The sequence below is a fragment of the Neurospora tetraspora genome (assembly GCF_033439725.1).
Source record: "Neurospora tetraspora strain CBS 560.94 chromosome Unknown B0H65scaffold_13, whole genome shotgun sequence".
NCBI lineage: Eukaryota > Fungi > Ascomycota > Sordariomycetes > Sordariales > Sordariaceae > Neurospora > Neurospora tetraspora.
The window spans coordinates 4,818-25,230 of record NW_026944395.1 but is presented as its reverse complement, the minus strand read 5'-3'; the positions used below and the strand labels follow the sequence as shown (position 1 = coordinate 25,230).

At 49.4% G+C, this 20,413-nt stretch overlaps 4 protein-coding genes across 4 annotated transcripts; 2 read left to right on the top strand and 2 right to left on the bottom strand.

The window, feature by feature from the left end:
• Nucleotides 1-295: 295 nt before the first annotated feature.
• B0H65DRAFT_84376 (uncharacterized protein) lies at nt 296-2,925 on the bottom strand. The gene is made up of 3 exons (XM_062831477.1): nt 1,824-2,925; nt 772-1,697; nt 296-647 (listed from the first exon to the last, which is right to left on the bottom strand). The coding sequence occupies exons 1-3, from the start codon at nt 2,782-2,784 to the stop codon at nt 528-530; spliced, it is 2,007 nt and encodes a 668-aa protein (XP_062676444.1). The 5' UTR covers nt 2,785-2,925; the 3' UTR covers nt 296-527.
• Nucleotides 2,926-4,443: 1,518 nt separating this feature from the next.
• On the top strand, nt 4,444-5,339 carry B0H65DRAFT_512973 (HAD-like domain-containing protein; the record flags this gene model as incomplete). The annotated part of the gene is given in 2 exon segments (XM_062828623.1): nt 4,444-4,671; nt 4,683-5,339. 2 exon segments carry the CDS (start codon nt 4,444-4,446, stop codon nt 5,337-5,339), a joined length of 885 nt encoding a protein of 294 aa, XP_062676443.1.
• Nucleotides 5,340-10,423: 5,084 nt separating this feature from the next.
• Nucleotides 10,424-10,810, bottom strand: B0H65DRAFT_447118 (uncharacterized protein; the record flags this gene model as incomplete). The annotated part of the gene is made up of 1 exon (XM_062825848.1): nt 10,424-10,810. The coding sequence occupies one exon, from the start codon at nt 10,808-10,810 to the stop codon at nt 10,424-10,426; it is 387 nt and encodes a 128-aa protein (XP_062676442.1).
• Nucleotides 10,811-14,659: 3,849 nt separating this feature from the next.
• B0H65DRAFT_84242 (ras-2 protein) lies at nt 14,660-15,899 on the top strand. The gene is made up of 2 exons (XM_062831475.1): nt 14,660-14,972; nt 15,129-15,899. Exons 1-2 carry the CDS (start codon nt 14,865-14,867, stop codon nt 15,708-15,710), a joined length of 690 nt encoding a protein of 229 aa, XP_062676441.1. The 5' UTR covers nt 14,660-14,864; the 3' UTR covers nt 15,711-15,899.
• The last annotated feature ends 4,514 nt before the right edge of the window (nt 15,900-20,413 follow it).

Here is a 20,413-nt window from a genome sequence, read left to right as displayed (position 1 = left end):
CTTTTGTTCTGCAATGTGTAAGCAAGAGTATCTGTTTCTGGCGGAGGGAGATTTGTGATCCCATCTAGACTCCTGTATTGCCACTTTTTGTATTGTTGATGTGTGCGTCTTTCACTGGAAAGAGTTGGCGGAGATTGGCGTGTGTTGTCAAGATGAAAATTAAATGTGGTCCTCTACATCAACTACTATTCTAGTTTACATGGAGACTCGTCCTTCAGAGAACAACCACATCCTTCACATTGTGAACAGTCACGAATTGATGAACCACTCCTGCTCGCCGTTGAGCGTCTAGGATGGAATTTTCTAAGGACGCTGTCTCTAGTAATGTCATCGTCGCTGTCTCAAAAATGGTATCATATGTGCGATGAACAATCTTCTGTCAGAATCAATCCCACGATGGCCCACGACGACTTCGAGATCATGTATTTCAAAATTTTTCTCTAAACCTCTAATACTCCGTCTAACGAAACCTCCCAAGAGCCTGGACCAACATTGTACAGCCAAGTGGTCTATCCCACTCCATCCCCCTAAGCCCCAGTCTGCTGCTTTGCATCCGGGCGGATATGAGGCTCGCGTGAAGGAGGCGCAGTACCGACGGTAAGGGGATACTTGTTCAAAGCTTCGAACAGCAGAATCACTGAAGCGATCTAAATTATCAACAACAATTAGCATTCGCATTTCCTTCAACGACTCGCCGGCAAAAAGCGAGTGTCTCCTCATCTCGTGTCCCCAATCCACACACTCCATCAGAACCGGGGCAGTTTAACTCACCAAAAAAGCCCAACTAGCCACAAAAGTAGCCATCCCCACCGCATACCCATACTGCGGCCCAGCATCTTGCGCAAACCCCAGCGCCCCCGTAACCGTCAAACCCAACGATCCCACCAAGCTCCAAGCACCGATATGCCACCCCAGCAGATTCGGCGCCGGGATGTACCACTTGTCTTGCACCTCCACCATGGTCAAGACCGCCGAGACGATGAAGAAGAATCCTCCGACCACCTGGGGTAGCCAGTACGACCCGTCCAACGCCCCCGTGGTCAAGTTGTTTTGGGCAAAGGGTAACCCAGTAAAACCCTCGGTCCAGAAAATGATGGCTCCGATTAGTTGCAAAAGACAAGACAGGAAACCGATCTCGTGCAAGTAGTGCGACTTGAGCTCGTCGGATGACGGCCACCACTTCCACGCGCGCGAGGGGTGTTGGTGGTTGTTGTGGCCATTGTTATCGGGTTTCTTGCTGCCGTCGGCAGAGTCATCCGAGTCCGAGCCATCGCCGTCGCTGTGAGATGCATCCGGGTCATCCTTCTTCTCGTTATGAAGGTTGTGGTCATCGGGTACCGAGACAGAGACGGGGACCACGACGGCTTTGCGCTGGTCCCTCGGGTTAGACCCCCGGAGGAGGACGTAGCGGACCTGATGGTGGTGGGTGCAGCGTGTTCCTTGGTGCTCGTGGGAGCGCAGGCGGGGACCGTCGGCGTTGCCGGCGAGGCTTTCCTCGAGGGCCCAGCCGAAGCAGTCGGCGCGGTTTTCGTTGACGGCTTCGAGCATCATCAGGACCGAGGAGATGACGATGAGGGTGCAGGTGATGAGACGGGTGGTGCCGGCGCCGGCGCCGGTCTCTTCGCCTTTGAATTCGGATTTGGGCGCGGCGAGGGGGAGGTATACGAAGAAGCCGTTGATGAGTCTTGCTATGGCGGCTGTTGGGTTATGTCAGTAACTAGTCTTCTTGTTTTTCAACTCCAGTCATTCCCATTCCCGAGCCGTAAAGGCTCTTCAAGCGGCAGTAGTCAACCATCAACCAAAACAGGAGGGAACAAACATACCAATAAAAAAAGTCAAAGCCACATCATAACTAATATCCCACCACGGAAAGCTCGTCACCATCTTCAACACACCATGCCACGTCATCCTCGACATATTCGTCGCCCTGGGCCCTTCGCCCCTAGCCTCCTCTCTTGCATCCTCCTCCTCAATCCCCTCCCCCGTCTCTTCATCCTGCAACTTTCTCCTATGTCTCCAACCACCACTGGTCCTACCACATTCCTCTCCATCATCGTTATCCTTCCCACCATCCTTATCCTTATCCTTATTCCCACCCCCCCCTTTATTACCCTTTTTCATTTTCCCCTGCTGCAAAATCCCCGGCTTCGTAACAACCGCCGCATGTCTTCCCTTCCTATTATCCCTGCTCCGCCAGATATAATACACCCCGCTATCCTTCTGTTCCTGTTCTCGCTGCTTTTGCTGCGTGGTGTTGATCGACGTCTTGCTACCATTGGCACTACCCCCCATCCCCATCCCCAGCTGGACGACCCTTCCGATCTGGCTAGGCGAGGTGTCAAGGGCGCCCGCCAGCCGCTCGGGCGAGACGGTCGCTGCGTTGGCGGCATTCTGGAGCGAACTTTGGGCGCTGAGCTGGGAATCGGTGGCTTCGAGGGCGCGGCCGATCTGGTCGGCGGATAGGGTGGGGATGTCGGTGTCCTGAGGGAGGGAGGCGACGGCTTCTTGAGTAGTGTCGTTGGTGGCGCGGTGGCCGAGGATGGAGGCGGCTTCGTTGCCGGTTAGGGAGAGCTCGTCGGAGGCCTGCTGGGATTTCTGCCTCTTTCCGGTTGTTGGATCGACTTGGGGCTCGACCTCGTTGTGGCTTGAGGGCGCGAGGACGTGGTAGCGGGCAGTTGGGTTGAAGAAGGAGAAGGCGCCGCTAGAGTAGGCGGCGTTGTAGTGCTTGGGGCCGGTGAAGTGGTTGGAGTCCTTCCGCTTGGGAGGGCGTGTTGTGTTACCCATGAATTTGATCTGTTTTCTGGATGTTTCCTTTTCTGGGGTGTAAGTTCCGGATCTCTCTCTCGTTCGTGATGATCGTAGCTTAACCTTGGCGTAAGATCAAGGTTTCTTTTCTGGGCAAAGTGTAGGGTTTGATAAAAGTCAAGATCAACATTCTCGTCTCTCTCTCTTTCTGCTGGGACACTACTATACAAATACGTCGAAGATCAGAAATATCCAAATCCCAAGAACTGTACCTACCCGTCACTGTCCGGACTAACTTCTCCGCGTCTTACCTGTAATCCTGCTTCGTAGGTCGATAAGAGATTTTGCCAGCACGCATGTAAGGAGATATATCTCCGACGTTAACGCCAAGAGATATTGAAGATTCAGCCTTGTCCAACCACTTACACACGCAACGGTCGTTTACATCAGAAGTTGGCTGGACTTCGACGATCGTTCCCACTGTTTCCCACTGTTTCCCCCGGTTTGGTGGAGCCGACTCAGCCCAGTCGAAGCAGTATTTCATCATTTGGATCGCGACCGGTCTCTTTGGTGGAGTTGTAAATCGGATGTAAATCCTAATATGGAAGGTGTTCTAGAAGGCGAAGAAAAGAAACAAGTGACAATGAAGCCGTTGATGTAGTGGAGATGCTGATAATCGCACAGGCGCATCAAGAGAACGTCGCTGATTTGTCCAGAAAGTCGCCATTTGCCGTCCGTCTGGTTCTTGCTCGCTTCAACAAGCATTCTTCGGAGAGTCTTTGCCATTGTCAAAGGGTGAAGATCAAGATGTGGCGGTCGGGTTTCAACCTGCTGTTAGCCCGATAGATCTCCGATGAACAAAGGTGTGCACAGGGCGCCGGTCCCGAAACCGCCGTGTTCCTTGTTGCTCCTTGTCATTGGTGTTTGTCGTCCAAACTAACTCAAGGGGAAGGAACGTGGTAGACGTGGTTGGGAACGAACCATCTCATCTACGCCATCGCGATCGCATCCGACCCGTGCCTGCCGTGTTCTGCCGTGATGCTGGGATTATCTTGGCCGACTGTCAAGGTGCTTGAGCACGGGAACGCTTCGGCCCCATGAATTCGGGGACCGGCCGGGTGACGTTATTCGGGCCCGAATTGAACGCTACCCCAAGGTACCTCGTGCCTACCTTAGCTATTTTGTTCCGTCATTTCTGGCAACAACGACCAACTTGCACCAACAAACGCTTCAATTGTCACTTGAAGGTTTCAGAGACTTCCCTGATGACTTTTCAATTGCATATAGATGTTCAAGTCTATATTGTACCTGACCATAAGCTGACTGAATATTTTTCGGAAACTCTTCGAGATTTTACAACCAACGACATCTAATGACGTAATTGGATAGTTGCAATCGCGCAATTGTCTCTTTACAAGAAAGATGTGCAGATGCGGGGAAGCATAGGGTAAGCGATGGCCGTATAAACGGCTGCCTCGGACCCTTGATATCATTCTCCGGTACCCCCCTCTTGGACTACCGAACAAACAAACAGCAAAAACCACTTTGTTTGTTTGGTATCATTCCTCCCTTACCTTTGTCTGAGACTCGGATCTTGCACCCTTGTGATCATTGTATCCCAACTTACCTCTACAAGCCACTTACCTACTTACCTCGACTCACCTTTCTCTCCCTGCATCGTACCCCTATACCCGAATCATGCCCGCTACTCATCAAGTCCCTCCCTGGGCAACCGAGATCAAAGCACTCACCTTTGATGTCTTCGGCACCAGCGTAGCTTGGCGGGAAAAGATAGTCTCCGCCCTCGCTTCGGCCACACAGTCCAAGCTTTCTTCCGCCTCTGCCTCCAACTCCACGTCATCGGAGACGCCACCGTCCGAGCAAGTCCTCTCCCGCGCCCGCTCACTCACCCGAGACGACTGGGCCGTTTCGCCCAGGAATGGCGCCGGGCCTACGCGGACTGGACCCGCTCCTTCGTTCCCGACGAGACGCCTTGGAGGGACATCGACACCTTCCACCACGAGAGTCTCGTCGACCTGCTGACCAAGTGGCAGCTGGACGGCCTCTTCACCCCGTCCGAGGTCGAGAAGCTCAGCCTGACGTGGCACGACCTCCCGCCCTGGCCCGATACCATCCGGGGTCTGCAGCTTCTCGGCTCCCGATACCACACGGTCGCCTTGTCCAACGCCAATCAGGCTATCCTCAAGGATCTGAACAGCCAGAAGGGCGTTGATGGCAGTTCGCCGCTGGGGTTCCAACGCTTGCTCTCGTGCGACATGTACCAGGCGTACAAGCCGAACCCGAAGGTGTACCAGGGCACGCTGCGGGACCTGGATCTGCAGCCGGGAGAGGTAGCGATGGTGGCGGCGCACTTGGGTGACTTGGAGGCTGCTAAGAAGGAGGGGCTGCGGGCCATCTATGTTGCGCGGCCGGGCGAGCTGGAATTTGACGCTGATGAGGACAAATTCAAGAAGGCCAAAGAGTGGGTGGATCTCTGGGTTGAGGAAGGCGAAGGAGGCATGGTGGAGGCGGCAAGAAGGTTGGGCATCAACGTCGACATCGATGTTGGCGATGTGGCCGGAGTCCTAGGCTGAATGAGTGAGCCTGTGAGCCAGCCTGTCGTCCTGATCCAGACCATCGTCCTGATCAGACCATGTCGTCGGCAATCTGCGCTCTCAGCCTTCGAGAAGGAAATGGCGCTTCCGCTTGCCTTCCCTCGGGATTCGGGACCCGGATCGGGATGCTACCCTCTCGGCGATGGTTTAGTAAATTCAGGGGCGGCCGGTCGGGTCAAAGTTTTCATGGCATCTCGGATAGACTGTTTAGGATGCGTGTGATATCCCTTTCCCCCTGCCGTTTAATCACCCAAAGGAACGGAACCCGGCGGAGAAGTGTCGCGGACAGAACTCGGGGCCAGGACCGAAGAGGGAAGAAGGCATGGAAGGTTCGGTTGATGCGTTGATTCAGAAATCGGCTATGCTGAAGATGGCTGTTTCGTGAGGGTCTTTTACCGTGTCCTTGTCCCTTCGAGAAAAAAAAATTGAAATTGCGATGGATGCCACGAGCCTGCTAGCGAACCCGCCGATACGGAACCTAATTCGGCGTACTCGGCGCGGCAGTGATGAGCATGGAGCAGCAGTAATATTGATTTTCTCGGACCGGTCCCCCGGAGCCCTCCCCCCTGCCGACCCCCCTGGCCGGAGCCTAATGTCCCTGCCGCCTAAATCGACTGTGTTGGATTCTTAGCCGACTGTGTGGAACCCGTCTGGCCAATGGCATAACCATGTTGCCGCCCGCCAAATCTTCACTAAAGTGATATGTGTATAACATCTATATGAAAAGCTGTCAGGAATTATATAAACGAGGCATTTTAATATACTAATTTATATAGGAAGGTGGTGAAATTGTAGAGTTTATATTATTACTAGTATATATAGATCTATTAGTATTAATAGTACTAGTTCGATTGGGATTGGTATTATTACTAGTATAGCTAGTAAGATTGCTACTGGCTAGACGGCGGCGGTTAGTAAGGGTTCAAATATAGCTGCTGTGAAGAAAGGGACATCGCTTAATATTGCTAGTGATATTGTTGAAAAGAAGGTGGGGGTATTATCCTTTAATGTGAAGCTATTACTATAAACGCCGTCGATTATTAGTATCCCTAGTATCCTTGTGGCCGTAGTTATTGGAACTCCCGTAGTCGTACCTCTAATTATACTTCGCATTACTATAATTCTTATATCTTATAGAATTATATTTATAGCTGTACAGTTTCTTACTTCGCATATTCTACTTCAACCTTTGCCTCTTACTCTCTCTAATTAACTAATATTACCGTAGTTATTTTCTTCTTCTTTAGCGGAGGTTATAAGGCTTTGGGAGGAGTATTATAAGACGGATTATATTGTATACTACCGCCCCCTCTAATTGCTAGTTGATGGGCTGTATTAGGGAGAAGTTGGGGGCCATTTTTAGGAGCCCGCTAGCGGTTAATAATAATTGGCCGGGGATTAACCTTACGTCGAAGTGCCAGGAAGTTAATTATCAACGGCTAGTCTAATTTTAATTACTAATGTTAATTAACTATTTCTTACTATATAGATCCCCTCGCTTTAACGAGAGCTACTAAATTATACCAGTAGGGCAAACTATATTATTATATAAAGTATATAGTATATTTCTTTTTAGCCTCCTCTATAAATCTTACTAAGCTTATATTCTTATATTACTCCTTTAAATTAAACGCTATTACTATAGTAACTTATTTATTTAGTAATTTAAGCGTATTGAAGCTAATAATAAATTTAAAATTATTTAATTCTCTAAGGTATTAAATAATACGTTTAAAGATTTATATTATATATTTATCCTTAAAGCTAGCCTATAATCAATTAAATATTATTTCAATAATAGTTAATAACTCATCGAAATTAATATAGCGGTTCTTAAGCAATACTTTTAATATTCTATATTAGCTTTCTATATAGGAGGTTATACGGATACTATAATTGTAGTACAATTTTATAATAAAATAAGCAAATTCATTATATAAGGGGAAGTAAATCTTACGTGTGATAGCATTTGTGGGATGCATCTATCATTACAACTATATAAGACCACTTGAGCGACCGAATTGCCAGCTTTGGTTACTTGTACCCTTTTGCGGGGACACGGGCTGGTTAGTGTAGTGGTCTGCCACCACCGTGACATTTAACCGAAGCTAAAAGGCTACGAGTTCGAACCTCGTAGTTGGAAAAACTTTCGGGTTTTTCGGGCACCCTTATATAGGTTCCCCTAAGGATGGAACACCGTAGATCAGTATGGATGCCTGTCGTAGTAAGCGAAGTGCACACTGACGGTGCCGCCTTAATTGAGAGTTCCCAACTTGATTCGATCGGCTTCCTAGGAAGACCGCTGGCGTGGCGATCCGGAAGGGGGGTCGAGGTTCGGGACGAACCTCTCAATGTAAGGGGGGGAATGTGATGGCATTTGTGGGATGCATCTGTCATTACAACTATATAAGACCACTTGAGCGACCGAATTGCCAGCTTCGGTTACTTGTACCCTTTTGCGGGGACACGGGCTGGTTAGTGTAGTGGTCTGCTACCACCGTGACATTATGGAGGCAATTAATTATTTTTATAAAATATTTAATTAATAATATTAATAATAAGAGGAGGGGAGAGGAGGGGAGAGGAGGGGAGAGAAGAGGAGGCGGGATTCTTACCCTACTACTTAAGGAATTTTACTAATAATACCCTCTATTATATTTAAAGATTTTACTTAGAATTCGCCTATATTATAAAGGTCCAAACTATTAGTATACTATTAACGTTATCAATTTACGTACGGTTTGAGCCTTTTGGTGCCCGCCTAATTAACTACTAGAGATAAGTATTCTTGGCGGAATTTTTTAAATACTGAGCGCAGTCTTCGTCGTTAAGAAGTTTGGAAGTAACTTAACGGGAGATATAATTTTAATTGGCCGGATTAATATTTATCCGAAATTCGTTACGTAGATAGCTACTATTACTATTTTGATTCCTTAGTGCTATACCTTCGAATGTACCCTCCTATTTCTTTTTAACGTTAAAAATAACGTTTTTTATTATATACTAAAAATAGATCTAGTATTAGGTAGTAGCAAAGATAGCGCGGCAAGCCTTTTTATATACTTTATTATAATTTATAACGATAACTTTTAGTATAGGAATATTATAATCGGTTAATAATTTACTTAATTATTCTAAAATTTATATAAAGTATACTTCCTTTTTATTAAATAGAAGGTAATACTTTATATTAAAAGTAATATATAACGTAATAATACTATATATCTATAAGAAAGGTATATTATATTTATTAACTTTGTAAGTACAATTTAAATTCTATATTTTTAAATTCTTCTTTAATTAATCAACATATTATAAATAAATTTAGAAAATTTTCTCTATAAGTCTTTAATTACTACTACCCTTACAAAAGATTTCGCTAACTACACTAAGTATTGTAATTAAAATATTAAAGAATTATTATATTAGAATAAAGATACTAACTACTTTTACTTTTTTATTAATTAATACGTTTTATATATTTTTACATATAATTTTAATATTAGGGAATTTTAATTTAATAGCGGAAATAATATTTAAATTAAACGTTTTTAGTTATTTAATTAGCTTGATAATATTAGAAATAATTTTATTTATACGCTAGAAACGGCATTAGGCAAGTAAATAGGCAGCGGTCGAAGAATTAAAGGTATAATTATAGTTAGAAACTATAAAAGTAAATTACTAAACGCCTATTTTATTAGTAAGAACTACTTTAACCTTCTAATTATAATTCTCCTTTGCGTTCGCTATTATAATCTTTTTCTTTACTATAACCGTTAAACTACTCTTACTGCTACGCGCCGCTCCCTTAATATATTCTAAATTATATTATATTTATTTATCTTCGCGGTAATTATTTACCTTCTTCATAATAATATTAAACCCGACGTAAACTAGAATTTCGCTTATATCCTTTATTAACGCGTCAATATCTTTCTATTTCCTCTTTATAAGGGCTTAGAGAGAGGATTCTACTATTTTATCTTCTATTTGCTTAGGATTAGACGCGACTAAAAGGGATAGGGATCGCTTTTTTTACTTAATAAATTTATTAACGTCGAAAAATTTATCCCAGCGGTCTTTAAAGTATTTAACTTTTTGTATATAGAGGAGTTCGAGCGAAGAGGTGGGGTTGGGGGTGCGCGCGGGCGCCTTTAGCTAGGAATTAGTAAGGTCAATAATTTTAGGTATTTATATAGTAGTTAGTTACTTCCTTTTAAGAGCCTTAATACTATAATTTACTTTGGCAATATTAATTCAATTACTTGCTAATTCGTATATACACCAGTAATACGAGTATTTATACTATATTACTTTAGTATAAATTTTGCGGGCACCAATATACAATAAATATACGTATTCCCTAGCCTGTGGTTGGTTGGGGGCGCTCCACACAGTCGGCTAAGAATGGTACATAGTCGATTTAGGCGGGCCGCTAGTGTCAGACCGCCAGGTCCCAAACCAGGGGATCGGATAGAGAATCATAACCCAATGTCCAATCGCGGAACTACGCTTATGAAGCCGGCCATGTCAAGAGCGGAACTTCCATGCGTTGCTGAGGCTCGGCACCCCTGACCATAACCTGACCGTAAATGGGTAATCAATTTTCCAATTTTCTTTTCTTTTCGTCGCCGACTCGTCCCAACAGCTCGAGCTCGCTCCAAGGTCGGCTATTGTCATTGGACCCAGTATTGAATCGAAGTTTCAGGAAATGAGTGGGCTCGACAGGAGATACTGTGGAACAAAGTGAGTCTTTTTTTTTGTGTTTCGCCTGTTAGCGATTTGATCACTTGATCAAAAACTGTGGCGGTTGTCTCAACAACAAAGGGATTTGTTCGACCTGATGGGGCGCCCTGATGAGGTCAGTAGTTTATCGGTTAACGAGGCGAACGAGGTTACTTTCCTCATTTTGTTGCCAACTGTCCCATCTATGCCTCTTTAGCACGTAGGAGGCGTCGCGGCGTCTCGGTATCCAAGCTTGTCCAGGGGCCACTAACGAGGAAAGAAACAAAGTAATTCGTTTGTAAGTCGTTCGCAACGTTGGCTGTCGCCGTCCTATATCACCGAACGGGACTTGAATTGCGCGATGGACCCGAGTCTTCGGCCGGGGTACCCGGTGTAGACATTGAGGAACTGACTTGAAAGAACCAGGGTGTCGGCGTGGTTGTTTTGTTTTGGGCCACTGATGGAGGCTCAAAGACGGCTAAAGTGGGAACAACCACCAAAAATGTGTGGGTTGGAGGTTGGTTTAGCGAAGCGAGGGAGGCGTGGGAGGGGACAAAGTCGGGTGTTTCTGTCTTTGTTCCGGGCCTGTCGTCCACGCAGCATGGCGGCCATGACTTTGACTTCGACATCTGGTGTCGCGTAACGGACTTTTCTCGCCTAGAGAGATCCCACCTCAAGAATGGCCATAGCCCATGCCCATCCGGGAGGCTCCATAGGGTCATCCTATCTCCGTCCGGGAAGAGCACCCAGAATCGCGAAAACGGGTTTGTCTGATGGATATGATGTCCACCGGACTGCGTGGCCTGCTAGGTCTTGAATCTCGATATGGCGGTGCCAAGCTGTTAAGAATCGCTCCAGTCAGTCGCTGCTCCGAATGCCAGACTTTCTAAAACAGATGTAAGGCTGTTGTGTGACACGCTAGGGTAGGGAGACATTCTCCTGGAGATCAATGTTGGGAAGTGAATGGAGGCGCCTCCCAGCGTTGACAATGGGTTGGGAACCCACATGATGAAGATCAAATGCACATCAATTGGGCTTTGCAACGGTTCGGAGAGGGGAAAAGAGGATGACGAGTCGACGAGGTTGGGGTTGTTTTTTCAACGGCGGGGTCCATCATGCAAAACAGGAAAGGCAGATCACGATGCCTTTCACAGCGGAAGGACCTCCGGTTGATGGGCTTCCAGTCAGCATGACCAGCAGACCATTAGCTCAATCAAGACAAAGGTCAAAACAACCCCTCGTTGGCTTGAAAAATGTGCCTGACTGGAGACATTCCATCGAGGGGAAGGGACGAGCCTAGGGAGGGGAAGTGGTACAAGTCGAGATACCTAGCCGATACCGATAGGCGATAAGCAACAACACACCTTCCCGCCTCCCGGTAGGTCGTCGAGGACGAGGAAGGTGCTGACCCGGAACCTCATGCATGTAGCCGGTCTGGAGGGTATCCGATGCTTTGGACACTTGGCCGGGGCCGCTGCGGCCACCATGCAACAAAGTCCACCTCTCACGCGTTTTCGGGGTCCTCTCGCTTCAACTTCCCTCGCAGTTGCCCCTCCTTTTTGCTGATGGAGGTGGAGGGAGGGGCAGGGGACGGGAATGGGGTCAAAAAAAGTGTTGAAGCAAGCAGGAAAAGACGGTAGGGCAGGGACTTGGATCAAAAGGATTACTGAATGAAGAGTCAAGAAAACAGATCTGACAAGCAAGCCTATTACAGCAACTGCGAGCTCGGGCCGGGGTTCAAGAGGCTTGGGAATGATGCGAGACGCATTTCGTGTCGTAGTCAACCTCTCCGTCTCGGAAGCTTCAATACCGTTGGCTCCCGTCCTTGCACAGCACTCAGTTATTTTGGGGGTCCTGACCGGCACCCGCTCCGGGGGCGGTTTGGGTAGTTGGGTGCCGAGCGTCACGCCTTTTTAGCCTCGCCCACTGGCAGTTGTCTTGCATCTCCCCCGCCGTCACCCGCCATTTGTCTTTCAGAAAAAGTGCCAGTGCAGTTGAGCGGGTATCAAGTGATCGTGGTGGCATGAGGCGCTTCCCCGGACCAAGAAAACCAAAGTGACAGATGACCCCGTCCCGCCCTACCGCAAGTCTTTGCCACTCGGGCCCGGATACCGGTATCGTCAGCCGTACTATCGTGGTCGTATCGTGGTTCCGCGTCGTGGTTGGCACCCCCGTACAGCGTAGCAAATCAAGGCGCCAAGCCAAAACCGACAGTAACGGGGAACGGGGTCATTTCGCATTTACGGATCCAACAAGACGGATTTTGCCGCTGCGTAATCAATGAGGGATCCGTCGTATGATCAGGGTCAAGGTCTGGCCGTCGGGAGGAGACCGGCTTGGGATCTCAAAAGGCAGGCCCCGTCTTGAACTTCCCGTTCTGTCAAAGACTCCTTCAAAAAGCGATTGTGATGGCAGTTGAGCCCGAGGAAGGACGGAGGCAAAGACGAGCAGAGTAGCAGAGCAAAAGAGGAGGTCAAGGAGGGGAAGAGCCGTGCGTGCGTCCAAGGTTGTGCTTGTGTCTCCGTGTGTCCGTGTCCCTAGTCCGTACTATGTCGACTGGGTGTTGAAAAGAAAAGATATGCAAAAGATATGGCCTGTGTCGCCAACGGATCAGATCCCGTGGTTCGGGTCACAGAAAGGTTGTCCAAAGGTTGAGCAGCTGTATGGCCCCAGATTCGCCCAAGCCCAGGCAATAGACGGGAAGCTGCTTACACTGCGTGTACTGTCACCACTGCGAACCCAGATTGGCTGCGCTTGCTCAATGTGGGATAAGTTTGCGAGTGGACGGAGGAGCGAATGGAGCGGACCAAAGGCGCCATGGGAACGGTGCTCCATGTCCCGCAAGCGCCGTTCTCGCAGAGTGGACAGCTCTGCCAGCCAACGAGCCAGCCTTTGCCGCATTCTCAATGGATGGCCAACTCGCTCTATCAACCTTACCTGCGTTACCAATGCAGCTGTCCTACATGAGCACGCTTTTTGTCTACTGTTATGATTGTCAGGGCAGACGACGGGAGTCTTGACCCAAATGGGAGTAGTTAGCCCCTAAGTAATCAAGAGAACTGTCGAGACCCAAAGAGCTCGAGACGGGCGGACTATAAAATCATTAAACAGGAGGAGCTGTGGGACCGAGGACACCCTAAAAGTTCACAGGCTACCTTACCAGTGGGCAGATCGCTTGGGTCACGGTTGCAGCAAGCCATGCATGTGAGGTGTGTACATATCTAAGGGATGTGTGTGTATGGTGTATGTATGTGATTTCAAGCACGGCAACGGGAGTGAGTGCCATTGAGGAGGCTCCGAGGGTCATGATCATGTTCGAGTTTTACTGGGAAGAGGACTGCAACTTTCTTTTTGTCCAGACCAATCACCTGGTCAGATGCCGGTCTGGAGAGATAAAGATAGGTCGAAAGTGTTTGCCTGGCACGAGTTCTCAGGACCATCCCACCGGCGTCATGACGGTACGGTAGTCAAAGTTGACATCGGGGACGAGGTCATAGTCAACTTGAACACCAAAATCAAAAACAAGTCGAAGACTGTTTGAAGGGGTTATCTGTCAAATGGAGCTATGCTTGTAGGCATGCTAAAAGTCACGTTTTGGCTAAGGGCGCCTCGGCTTCGCGGTGATACCGGTGTCTCTCGCCCATTAATTCGGGCAGGCATCGAGGTAGGTACACTGCCATCGTGACAGCCCCAAGACCCGACGGAATTCTTGACATCTCCCATCCCGATCTGATCCTCCTTCCGCCGGCTCTGCCTCCGAGTCTGTTTCGACAAACCACTGCACTAAATAAGCGAAACTCTTAACATTACCTCTTTTATTATTACCTTACCCCCGTCGGCCGAGGATCCAGATCCATTGCTGGAAAATCCCAAAGCTTATTGGAGGGGGATCCGTAGGGGCCGCTGGGACCACATTGCAGAGGGGAGGTACCTGTCGGGCCAGGTACTGGACATCCAGTGATGAGCCCATGCTGCCAGACTGTAGGAACCTGGAAGGCCAGAGCCGCCCACCTGTTGAGCGGTCCCCACAATAAACACCCATTCTCCACGGGCCCATCCAACGCTTACCCGCTAGTCGAGCCTCCCCATTGGTCAAATCGCTCTCCTCCAATCCACTCTGGGTCCTGCTACCCATCCACTCCATGCTGGCCAGCCAGACCTGTCGTGCCAAGAGGTGAAAGTTGTACCTTTGGGAAGTATCGTCGCTACCGGGCAGGTACTGCACAGACCTACCACGGCCTGCGACCTCACACGCCCGCGAGTCCGCCCGGTGGACACCCGTACTCCCCAACCACACTACATACTGTAGCACTGCCAACCACTGGCAGCCATTCAACCCCCCCCCGGCTGCTCTTCTTCTTATCATTCTTCTCCCTCACATCATTCTTTCCCCCCCCAATCCATAACCTCAACCTCAACCATCCAGGACGACCATCACGACGACGACGTGACGATCACTCTTCAAATCTCCGCCGCCCTTCTCAGTCGCTGAACGCCTGTTCCAATTGCCACTCCTTCGTGGCTGCGCCTGTTTGAGCTTCTCTCTGCAACCACGCAACAACACTACCTCTACTCCTCACTACTACCACCACCTAGTACTACTACTACGACTTTCCGCATTCCACCACATTCCGACTCGCGGCGAAGCCCCGGCTCTCACTGCTCTTCTCCCCTGATTCATATCTGTCGTCCGCGCCTCATCCAAGCTTTCCTTGGTGCTGCTCCAGCTTCCTCGACATTTGGACATCCGCGAAAGTACGACAGCAAGACTCCATCATGGTGGGGAACAAACAGGTGTTATACAAGTTGGTGGTGCTCGGTGACGGAGGCGTGGGGAAGACTGCCTTGACCATCCAGCTCTGCTTGGAGCACTTCGTCGAAACCGTGAGTCTGCTCTTCTCATAACCGTCTCCCTTCGCGCTGATCATCTGCCTACGCAATTGCATATCCCTGCATTGCTCACGTCCCTCCCTGGCTGGCTGGCTGGCCAACAAGCCGCCTACCTGCATTCCCAGCTTATCGCTAACCTCGACGATTTAGTATGATCCCACTATCGAGGACTCCTACAGGAAACAGGTCGTCATTGACGGCCAGGCATGCATGCTAGAGGTTCTGGACACAGCAGGACAGGAAGAGTACACGGCACTACGAGACCAGTGGATCCGAGATGGCGAGGGCTTCGTGCTAGTATACAGCATCTCATCACGCTCCTCCTTCTCGCGCATCAAGAAGTTCCACCACCAGATTCAAAGAGTCAAGGAGTCAACCTCGTCGCCGTCAGCGTATCCAGGAGCATCACCTCTCGCCGCTACCAACCCGTCCGCGCCCGTGCCGATCATGCTAGTGGGCAACAAGAGCGACCGCGTAACGGAGCGCGAAGTCTCTACACAAGAAGGACACGCTTTGGCGCGAGAGCTTGGCTGCGAGTTCACCGAAGCGTCGGCAAAGACACGCACAAATGTTGAAAAGGCCTTTTACGACGTCGTCAAGCAGCTGCGAAAACAGCGACAGCAAGGACAATCAGCACCGCGCATGCTACCGCCATCAGGGAACAGCAAGAGCGAAAAGTACAGTGGGACAGAAAAGCCCAAGCGTCCCCGTGGAAAGTGTTTGATTATATGAGCGCTTTCGCAATGGGTGTTGGGTCTTTTGCCAGGTACTGATGAAACAATGTCGCACTTCCTGCCTTGCTTCCCCTTCCGGGGCCCCAGAGGGGCGGCCGCGGCCCACACAGAGCCAGACCCCGTTTTTCCCTCCCCCAGTTCTTGGCGCAAAATGCGTCGGGCGATGCGCGAATATCCCCGACCCGGGACTCCGGATATGTCCCAACACGTACGGCCGGCACATCAACTCGGGTGTTCTCGTCACATACTAGCACTCATTTGGGCTCGTATCCGAACGACAACTCATTACTGAAAAAAAAAGACATGGCGATTTCTTGCGCATATACCACAACCACCCACACACTCGCATACGCTCCATACATTTCAGACTTTCTCATCACACATGACACAAACGACGTAACCGAATTCTCCAGATGGCGAATGGCGCACGATTTAAAAGAGGGCATCCGATTTGGCGGGAGGTGGGAAATGGGGGAAAGGGCGTAAATATCATATTCACTTCTGTTTCTTTCTCGTTTAATTTCTCGGCCAGGTAGTTGGAGAAAGTGTGTTTTCTGGTTTTACTCTTTCCCTCCTTTGTTTTCACACATGTTTTATCTTCTTTATTTTCTTTTGTTCGGGTTTTCACAAGGCCACCGATTTTCGTGGAGGGGTGGTTTCTTTGGAGTTTGGGGGGGCAACAACACAGAAGGAACTGCATATCCCCATCCTAAACGGAAAGTTGGCGACTAGATATACCGGTCTTGGGCATTTGGGAGGGGGAAGCGATATCATCCAGAGTCTGGTTGGCCCTGGGCTGGGCCGTTCTCAGCGAGAAGACGGCGGCAAGGGCACCAAAGGAGAGGGATAGGCTGGAAAGTGCTATGCGCAAGGACGCAGCGGGGATTATGGTATGCCATCTGGATGCGCCAACGGGTGTAGATGGCAAAGAGGCTCTGCCAAAGGGTGGCCATGATGGAGACAGAGCAAGGGCGTGTATTTTGGAAATCATGGAATGATTCCATTACCTAGCTTGATACCTTTTTAGCTCAGTATTGCAGATGCTGTGAACCTCAGCTTTGTCCCAAGTGTCCAAAGAGAAGCTGTTTGAGTTCATTAGTCGATACCCGAGCGGTCTTTTGAATGCAATGTGTGTTTTCGATCTCAGCTGTTGCATGCACACCGTCTTATTCTATGGGAGTTGGTGATTGGGTCGTTGACATAACAACGGTGGTATCAACTTGGTCATGTACGGGGATAGCAGAGCTACACCAAAGACCACTACAGCTGAAAGTTGCGGGGTGGTGGGACAGCCAACGAGCCACAAGATGAGTATCTCGGACACAGACCTTCTACGAACACGCTGTACGATTGCCTGGGTATCCCAAGCAGAACGTAGTAACTGTCCTCCCCTTTTGAAATCGTTAGTTATCTATCATCCTAAGTTTCGTAGCTCTTATTCATCTCGTAACTATCTGGTAACCTCGAACTCCGCATGTTTATACGTACATACATATGTACATGTATAAAGCCCCGCGCGGCGCGGTCTACGCGGTTTACGGGCGGGTACGTACTTACCATCCGGTCACTGATCTTCACTTCGCATTTGTTAGCTGAATATCAATGGCGGCTGTCACAGCTGCATAGCTAGATAGCCAAATAAGTCCGTCATCATGACTACCTCAAAACAAAAACCAAGGCAGGTAGATCATTACGCCTTTATAAAGAAAGTTCTGACTAAACTAACCCTCCCCCGTTTGTCTAACAACTAGAGTACCTTACCTCTAGACAGACTGCTTGATATCTTTGACCGAGATATGTATGGACATACATACATACATATGTAAAAACATTTAGCCAAGGCGGCTCGATACTCCCAAAATGTCGGCCGTGATGCCAAGTGCTTGCATGACTGCCGCTTCCTGAAATAGCTTGTTGCTACTGCAGGACAATTTACAGGCAAGCAGGCAGGTATGACGGCGGCGGCGGCGGTATCGGGACGACGCGGGACAGTTAGGACCACCCGCTGCAACCATTTTTTTTTTTCAAGTGAGCAATTGGATTTTTGTTTGCCCATCATCTATACTTACTTATCTACATATCGGCACTCTATACAAGTACGTCCATCCGCACTGCCGCCTCAAAAAAGATACGACACGAAATGCGCTTGTCACGGCACGGCGGGAGCGCCCCGGGAGAGAGAAAAGAACGAAAGCGAAAGCGGACCTACAAGTATACAGATGTGATGTGATGGACAGACCAAGACAAGATCAAGATCAAGATCAAGGAACGAACATGGGCAGGGTCGTGAGAATGGTGAGACGGATTAAGACGGATTGGACAGACGGACGGGGTGGGTGAGACCGGAGCGAAGAGCGGGAGTGACCGAACGCTCCGCGCCGCCGCCGCCGCCGCTGCCGCCGCTATTATGGAGCCCCATGGTTATGGACCATGGACCAGCATGGGGAAGCAATGGTGAGGCCATGCTTGGTGATGAGCATAATGAGCAATGATGGACATGGCTCAAAGCGCAAAATGCCATGGATAAAATGCCCCCCCTGAATGCCTCCGGATGCCGTCCGTTTGGATCATCTGTGGAGGGTGTCTTGGTATGTGTGGGTGAATTGGTTGAATGGGGAATTTTCTTTGGATGCTTGTTGGTTGGTTGGTTGAAGAGAAATGTTGTCGACGTCGTCAGCACGCTACTGTACGCATCACAGACATAACACACCCAACCCGGCTTTTTTGGAGGGCTTGGATGCGATTGGATTTCCACACGCAGGGTCGATCAAACGACGTTCAATCCAACAGAGAGATGAGAGACGACAGACCAATGGGTACACATCCGGCTCGTGGAGAGTTTCCGTTAGGGGTGGGTGGTAAGGTAATATCGAGGACTGAATCCGAGGACTGAATCTCAAAACCGAAGATGCGACACAACCGGGCCGTTAGAGCTTTTTTTTTTTCCTTGATGCAACTACATATCACAATATCATTGCTAACAACCACCCTGTTTAGGTACGTATAGGGCAACCATCCATAGCATCCGGTCATATGCTATGTCTTAACACTTCTACCTATTCCCGCCGCGCCATCGCTCCGAACAGCTTTAAAGTGGACCAAACGTCCCGCATAAAAGGGTAGCATCGCGACAAGGGCATCAAAAAGGAAAGTGGAAAGAACAAGAAGGGAAAAAAAAAAAAAAAAAAAAAAAGCTGTTTGAGGCGGATTACCGAACTGACGTGATTGACAGCTGACGTGTCCGGCGATTGCATTCCTTCTTTCTCGACAAGGAAAACAAGACCGAAGCCGAACGCTCCCCGGAATTTGCTGACCTTCTCATCACACACGACGCAGGACGCACATGTGGGATGTGGGATGGGATGTTGGACGTGATGAGTTGAGGCACCTCGCTGACGCTCCCACCTAACAAGCACCCCCGTTCGGGGGACCGGAAGGGGACCCATCTTTCAACCCCTTCCCATGCCATCATCTCACCATCACCACGTTCCACGTTGGGCACATACTACAGGTACTATCCCACGTTGGCTTACTTTTTTGTATCAGAAAAAGCGGTCCGACGCGGTCCGCTTTGGCGGTTTGAAGAAAATTTTTCTTCTCTAGGCAGCTCCTGAAGGAGGCTATCTCGTTCGCCCTGTCTGTCCCCCATTCCCGTCGTTCTCGATGAGTCCCGGCCTCCACCACCACCACCACCCTCACATGTCTGTGCGCTTGCGTTCACCGGTGAAGCCAGGGCTCTCAATCGCTCACGAAAAGAGCTGGCGGGTTAGCGGGTCGCGGGGGGGCCCTATTCTCTCTCAAGTGCCAACGGTTTCGGTTTCCTGGATCTCCTCCGCCGGCTAAAAAGCACGAGGGACAACTTCTGGCAAAAGGGAGGACACACCCGATCGGATGGCTTTTGTGGTTGGCAATTCGAACGTTCAACAAGTGTGTCCCGCCGTTCAACCAACAGCAGAAATTCCCGTTTGTGCCAGAGACGGGTTAGAGGGCCTATCTTCCATCTTGATCTTTTCTTGGCTCTTTGGCTAGGCCAACCTTTACCCGTGGACATAGGGTGGCTTTTTCACCCATCCCCACTCTCCTATTACCTTACTCACTCTCCTTCTGTCTCTCACGAAACTCGGTTCTACATCACCGAAAGTACGCCGAAGGAGTTCACACACACCCCCGTTATACTTGGGTTAGGTTGGGCTGGCTGAGTAGCTAGTAGCTGGGTTGGGGCCATCCCCTGTGAAATGATGGAACAGGGAGACACATCCACAACCCACCCACCTCCTTTCCGCTAGCTCGTGAGAAATAAGTGCGGAATGAGGCCCGCTCCGTCTCATTCACTGCTTCTCATTAGTGCCCGGAGAAAGCCCCGGTGGAGATGAGTTGGGATGTGAAGGGGGAAAGAAAGACGAGGGTTCCGTTTGAAGAGAAGAAAGAGAAAATCACGCTAGGATACATCTCTGGCCCGCACCATTTCGACGGCCGGCCCAGCAGTGTTGAAGACAGCTCGCTACCCAACACTAGTGTACCGAAAAGCCAAGCCAAAGCCGAGCCGACTTACTAAGCGGGTAAAGCTGCCAAAAGGACGACACAGGGGGGGCCACAGACTCGAAGGATCTGATAAGACCAAACCCAGAACGTCCAAAATGTCGTGACAGAGACCCATAACGAGCACGAAATTCGCGATGCATAACCTCAAAGTCTCGTGAT

Coding starts and splice junctions, on each gene's coding strand:
- B0H65DRAFT_84376 (XM_062831477.1), bottom strand. CDS start 2,784: ATGGGTAACACAACACGCCCTCCCAAGCGGAAGGACTCCAACCACTTC. Junction 1,698..1,823: donor GGCTTTGACTTTTTTTATTG/GTATGTTTGTTC, acceptor ATAACCCAACAG/CCGCCATAGCAAGACTCATC. Junction 648..771: donor TGGCTAGTTGGGCTTTTTTG/GTGAGTTAAACT, acceptor TTGATAATTTAG/ATCGCTTCAGTGATTCTGCT.
- B0H65DRAFT_84242 (XM_062831475.1), top strand. CDS start 14,865: ATGGTGGGGAACAAACAGGTGTTATACAAGTTGGTGGTGCTCGGTGAC. Junction 14,973..15,128: donor TGGAGCACTTCGTCGAAACC/GTGAGTCTGCTC, acceptor TCGACGATTTAG/TATGATCCCACTATCGAGGA.